The sequence below is a fragment of the Pygocentrus nattereri genome, chromosome 20 (assembly GCF_015220715.1).
Source record: "Pygocentrus nattereri isolate fPygNat1 chromosome 20, fPygNat1.pri, whole genome shotgun sequence".
Lineage (NCBI taxonomy): Eukaryota > Metazoa > Chordata > Actinopteri > Characiformes > Serrasalmidae > Pygocentrus > Pygocentrus nattereri.
Genome location: NC_051230.1, coordinates 37,454,257 through 37,460,641, shown reverse-complemented (window position 1 = coordinate 37,460,641; position 6,385 = coordinate 37,454,257). Strand labels below are relative to the sequence as shown.

The following is a 6,385-nucleotide window of genomic DNA, read 5'->3' as shown; positions in this document are numbered from 1 at the left end:
GAATAGAACTCACTCTGAATAGAGCTGACACTGACTAGAACTGACACTGAATAGAACTGATTCTGAATAGAACTGACACTGAATAGAACTGACACTGACTAGAACTGACTCTGAATAGAACTGACTCTGAATAGGACTGACACTGAATAGAACTGACTCTGAATACGAATGACACTGAATAGAACTGACACTGAATAGAGCTGACACTGACTAGAACTGACTCTGAATAGAACTGACTCTGAATAGAACTGACTCTGAATAGGACTGACACTGAATAGAACTGACTCTGAATAGAACTCACTCTGAATAGAGCTGACACTGACTAAAACTGACTCTGACTAGAATTGACTCTGGTGTAGCGGAGGAGACTGGCTGTGGCCTCATTTTGAGACCTCCCCTCAGTTTAGGACTCAGTACGGTAAGCGCGTGGTGACGGTGAAGGTGGACGTGAACGGCACCGGTAACGAGTCTGAGCTCAGTTACGAGGAGGCCATCCCGGTGTTGGGCACGGTGAACGGTATCAACGCTCTGGGCCTGGTGGTCTTCTCCATGAGCTTCGGCCTCATCATCGGCAGCATGAAGGAGCAGGGCCAGCCGCTGCGGGACTTCTTCGACTGTCTCAACGAGGCCATCATGAGGCTGGTGGCCATCATTATGTGGTGAGTGGGGGGTTGGCAAAGGTCATGGGGTTAGGAGTCAGAGGTCATGTCTGACTATTTGAGAACTTCTCAAAGCCCTCTGGGTTTTTGTTTGAAGCTCGATTAGCCACACAGATGTTAGGGTTAGACATGTGGTCATTCAGGGTGTTTGTAGGTTTAATCGGAGCCGGACGTCCTTAATGAACAGCATGAGAAGGTGCGAATAACTCTTTTCTCTGGAGTGAAGACGTCTCGTTATTTCATTACAGACCATTCTCAAATGAGTGATCACTTCCAGAAGAAGCGTCTGCAGCGTGAAACGTTTCATTCATGAGTAATTAACTGTTGGGAACCCTGTGTCTGATGTGTTGTCAGTTTATGTGTAACTGTGGTTTACCTGTGGACAGGTACGCTCCTGTGGGGATCCTGTTCCTGATTGCAGGGAAGATAGTGGAGATGGAGGATCTCTCTGTGATGGGGGGGCAGCTGGGCATGTACACTGTAACGGTCATCGTCGGCCTGCTAATACACGGCGTGGTCGTTCTGCCCGCTCTCTACTTCCTGGTTACCCGCAAAAATCCCTTTGTGTTCATCGGAGGACTGCTGCAGGCTCTCGTCACTGCTCTGGGCACCTCCTCCAGGTGAGGAGCACACCTCTACACCTGCACCTCTAACACATCTGCATACCTGTACACCTACACCTGCAGTAAAAGTACACTTGCACACCCGCACCTGTAAAGCATTTACACACTGTTATCTGTGTATTTGTATCTGTAGTATTTCTGCCATCTGCACTTATAATGCATCTGCACACCTGTACAACCACACCTGTAAAACATCTGCACTCATGTACACCTACTAGCATACCTGCACACCTGCATACCTGCACACCTGCATGCCTGTACACCTACATACCTATAACCCTTCTTGCTTGTACACCTGCATACCTGAACACCTGCATACCTGTACATCTGCACACATGTACACCTATACACCTGCAGACCTGTACACCTGCTCTTACTAACCTCACAGCCCAGCCTGTGAGCACTAAACCCTGCACTGTGTCTGTGAGCAGCTCGGCCACTCTGCCCATCACCTTCAAGTGTCTGGAGGAGAATAACGGTGTAGATAAACGTGTGACGCGGTTTGTCCTACCAGTGGGAGCCACCATAAACATGGATGGGACGGCACTGTACGAGGCGCTGGCCGCCATATTCATCGCTCAAGTAAATGAAATGGACCTCAACTTCGGACAGATACTGACCATCAGGTACAGAGGTTCACCGAGTGTAGACACAGTCACAGGCCACTGCAACACAGCTGACAGTTCAGAATGACATTACACAGACAGACAAATGTACATGCAATATGTAATAATTCATATGAATGAATAACCGACTCTAAATGTAGGTATTGTGATATAAACCGAGTCCGTTCTACAGTTTCTCATTAGGCTGAATGAATAACCGGCTCTAAATGTAGGTATTGTGATATAAACCGAGTCCGTTCTACAGTTTCTCATTAGGCTGAATGAATAACCGGCTCTAAATGTAGGTATTGTGATATAAACCGAGTCTGTTCTACAGTTTCTCATTAGGCTGAATGAATAACCGACTCTAAATGTAGGTATTGTGATATAAACCGAGTCCGTTCTACAGTTTCTCATTAGACTGAATGAATAACCGACTCTAAATGTAGGTATTGTGATATAAACCGAGTCTGTTCTACAGTTTCTCGTTAGGCTGAATGAATAACTGGCTCTAAATGTAGGTATTGTGATATAAACCGAGTCCGTTCTACAGTTTCTCGTTAGACTGAATGAATAACCGACTCTAAATGTAGGTATTGTGATATAAACCGAGTCCGTTCTACAGTTTCTCGTTAGACTGAATGAATAACCGGCTCTAAATGTAGGTATTGTGATATAAACCGAGTCCGTTCTACAGTTTCTCGTTAGGCTGAATGAATAACCGGCTCTAAATGTAGGTATTGTGATATAAACCGAGTCTGTTCTACAGTTTCTCGTTAGACTGAATGAATAACCGACTCTAAATGTAGGTATTGTGATATAAACCGAGTCCGTTCTACAGTTTCTCGTTAGACTGAATGAATAACCGACTCTAAATGTAGGTATTGTGATATAAACCGAGTCTGTTCTACAGTTTCTCGTTAGGCTGAATGAATAACTGGCTCTAAATGTAGGTATTGTGATATAAACCGAGTCCGTTCTACAGTTTCTCGTTAGACTGAATGAATAACCGGCTCTAAATGTAGGTATTGTGATATAAACCGAGTCCGTTCTACAGTTTCTCATTAGGCTGAATGAATAACCGGCTCTAAATGTAGGTATTGTGATATAAACCGAGTCTGTTCTACAGTTTCTCGTTAGACTGAATGAATAACCGACTCTAAATGTAGGTATTGTGATATAAACCGAGTCCGTTCTACAGTTTCTCATTAGGCTGAATGAATAACCGACTCTAAATGTAGGTATTGTGATATAAACCGAGTCCGTTCTACAGTTTCTCATTAGGCTGAATGAATAACCGACTCTAAATGTAGGTATTGTGATATAAACCGAGTCCGTTCTACAGTTTCTCATTAGACTGAATGAATAACCGACTCTAAATGTAGGTATTGTGATATAAACCGAGTCCGTTCTACAGTTTCTCATTAGACTGAATGAATAACCGGCTCTAAATGTAGGTATTGTGATATAAACCGAGTCCGTTCTACAGTTTCTCATTAGACTGAATGAATAACCGACTCTAAATGTAGGTATTGTGATATAAACCGAGTCCGTTCTACAGTTTCTCATTAGACTGAATGAATAACCGACTCTAAATGTAGGTAATGTGATATAAATTGAACCTCACAACAATACACTTTTGTGGATGGATTGCTGGGTATTAGGCTTTTATGTGGCTACACTTTGTGTGTATTTGTCTTTCTTGTGTTTTAATTGTTTTATTACGCCATGTTGTTTATTGTAATTGTGTACGTGTCGTGTCAGTATCACAGCTACAGCCGCCAGTATCGGAGCAGCTGGAATCCCTCAGGCTGGACTGGTTACCATGGTGATAGTGCTGACCTCAGTAGGACTGCCCACTGATGACATCACACTAATCATTGCAGTTGATTGGTTGCTGTAAGTGCTTTTGGATTTATTGTAATAAAACATGAGAAAAGTGTTCCATACAGTAACATCTATAGGCCTTGTTCTCCAATACAGTCTTTAGTCTGTTCTTAAGTGTGTTGCTGAGAAAGGTTCTAAGAAAAAGGTTCCATCAGATTCATGTTGTATTCTTAAAGCGCAGAACTGTTCTCTCCTTTGTGCTCTTGATTGTGTGTAGATTCTGTTCTTACCTAAGAACTAATCCCACATAAGAGAACATGGTGAGTCAGAGTCTTTGTCAGAATTGTGTAAGTAGGTTTAAGAAGGAATTTCTCATGAACAACATTTGGACAATGAGGCTCGGTGTTCCAGAGGAGATGGAGACTCAGATAAACATAAGAACTGCAGCACAAAATCTGCCTAACACTGTTTTCACGTTTGCATTAGAAAAAAGCTGTGCACCTCAGAACATCAAGGTGGTGAAAGCCATATTAACGTTGCTGTGGTAAAGTCACCGGTGAAGTTACTGGTATAAAGGGAGGATTACCAGAGAAGAGCTTTAGCACTGTGGACAGTTGGTTATATAACACTGAATTATAGAGATATAGAGTTATAGAGGTGTATAATAGTGAGTTAGAGGAGTTGAATAGTGAGTGTAGAGGTGTATAATAGTGAGTTATATAGGTTTGTATAATAGTGAGCTATAGAGGTGTGTGTAGTAGTGAATTATAGAGGTGTGTATAGCAGTAAGTTGTAGATGTGTGTATAATAGTGAGTTATAGAGGTGTCTAATAGTGAATTACAGAGGTGTCTAAGAATGTGTTAGAGAGATGTCTAGTAGTGAGTTATAGAGCTATGTAATAGTGAGATATAGAGGTGTCTAATAGTGAATTATAGACCTGTGAAATAGTGAGTTATAGAAGTGTGTAATAGTGAGTTATAGAGGTGTGAAATGGTAATTTATAGAGGTGTGTAATAGTGAGTTATAAAGATGTGAAATAGGGATTTAAAGAGCCGTGTAATTGTCAATCATAGAGGTGTGTAATGGTAATTTATAGTTGTTTGTAAGTGTGAGTTATAGAGGTGTGTAATAGTGAGTTATAGAGGTGTGTAATAGTGAGTTATAGAGGTGTGTAATAGTGAGTTATAGAGGTGTGTAATAGTGAGTTATAGAGGTGTGTATAGTAATGAGTTATAGAGGTGTGTAATAGTGAGTTATAGAGGTGTGTAATAGTAATGAGTTATAGAGGTGTGTAATAGTGAGTTATAGAGGTGTGTAATAGTAATGAGTTATAGAGGTGTGTAATAGTGAGTTATAGAGGTGTGTAATAGTGAGTTATATAGGTGTGTATAGTAATGAGTTATAGAGGTGTTCATCTCTCTCTCTTTCCCTCTCTTTCTCTGAGCATCCGGTATTGAGAAAGCAGGTAAGGTTGTCTTAGGTCGCTGAGTGTGTTCATCTTTTACGCACTGTTTATCGTCAGATAATAATCAATAGCTGTGATCAAGTACTTTCCAGAAGGTCCACCATCAGCAATGTTAATATGATGTAACCCTCTCTCTCTCAGGGACCGTCTGCGCACCACCACTAATGTTCTAGGTGACTCTATCGGAGCGGGAATCGTGGAGCACCTGTCCCGTCACGAGCTGGCGACGGTGGACACTGAGCTGGGGAACTGTGTTCTGGCAGAGAACCAGGAGAAGAAAACTCCATACAAGCTCATCTCTCAGAACAACGACGACCGACTCCCCGACAGCGAGACCAAGATGTAGCTCCACCTCCAGAGCTTCAGATCCAACTATATCCGCTATACGGACTCTCACCAACCGGACGTCTGGCTCAGATGGCTCTACGCTATGTTCCACACATGTTCGACCTTTAGCTTTAGCACTGGAGCTACGATGCTAATGACGCTAACATGAAATGGAAGTTTATACCCCACCAATTAGCATATGTCCATGTTTATGAACCATATAGTGCTAGAATTTTCCATTCCACCTTAAACGGTGCAGCAACATTTAAGCTGCACCATTTAAGGTGGAATGAAAAATTCCAAGCCAACTTCACGAACATGTTTGGGGAAAGTGTGTAATGTTTTAGCCGTACAGTTAGCATCATGCTAATCGTTGGCTATAAGCTTCCATCACGTTAGCTACAATAGCATTGTAGCTTTAGCGCTAAAGCTACTCAAGCTGGGGGAGGGAGTTGTTTTGGTTGAACTATCGCTTTAAAACAAAACAGGAAATGGATTGTTTCTTAGGGAGTGCACACTCAAAGGATCATGGGATTCATTAGAATGAGGAACAATGCTGGTACTCTATCTGTCTGTCTGTCCATCTGTCTGTCCATCTGTCTGTCCATCTGTCTGTCTGTCCACCTGTCTGTCCATCTGTCTGTCTCCGTTCCATCTGTTTGTCCGTCTGTCTGTCCGCCCATGTGTCTGTTCGTCCGTCTGTCTGTCCGCCCATCTGTCTGTCTGACCATCCATCTGTCTGTCCGTCCATCTGTCTGTCCGCCCATCTGTCTGTCTGTCCATCCATCTGTCTGTCCGTCCATCTGTCTGTCCGCCCATCTGTCTGTTTGTCCATCTGTCTGTCTGTTTTGTAAAAATTAAGGTTTCTTGTCGGATGA

The 6,385-nt window shown here is 42.6% G+C and overlaps 1 protein-coding gene across 1 annotated transcript; it reads left to right on the top strand.

Annotated features, from left to right (window-relative positions):
* Positions 1-351: 351 nt before the first annotated feature.
* On the top strand, positions 352-6,178 carry LOC108416161 (excitatory amino acid transporter 1-like; the record flags this gene model as incomplete). The annotated part of the gene is made up of 5 exons (XM_017689194.2): positions 352-659; positions 1,046-1,279; positions 1,714-1,908; positions 3,652-3,786; positions 5,322-6,178. Coding segments are annotated over 5 exons (1,077 nt in total), but the record flags the coding sequence as incomplete, so codon positions are not given.
* Between the last annotated feature and the right edge of the window lie 207 nt (positions 6,179-6,385).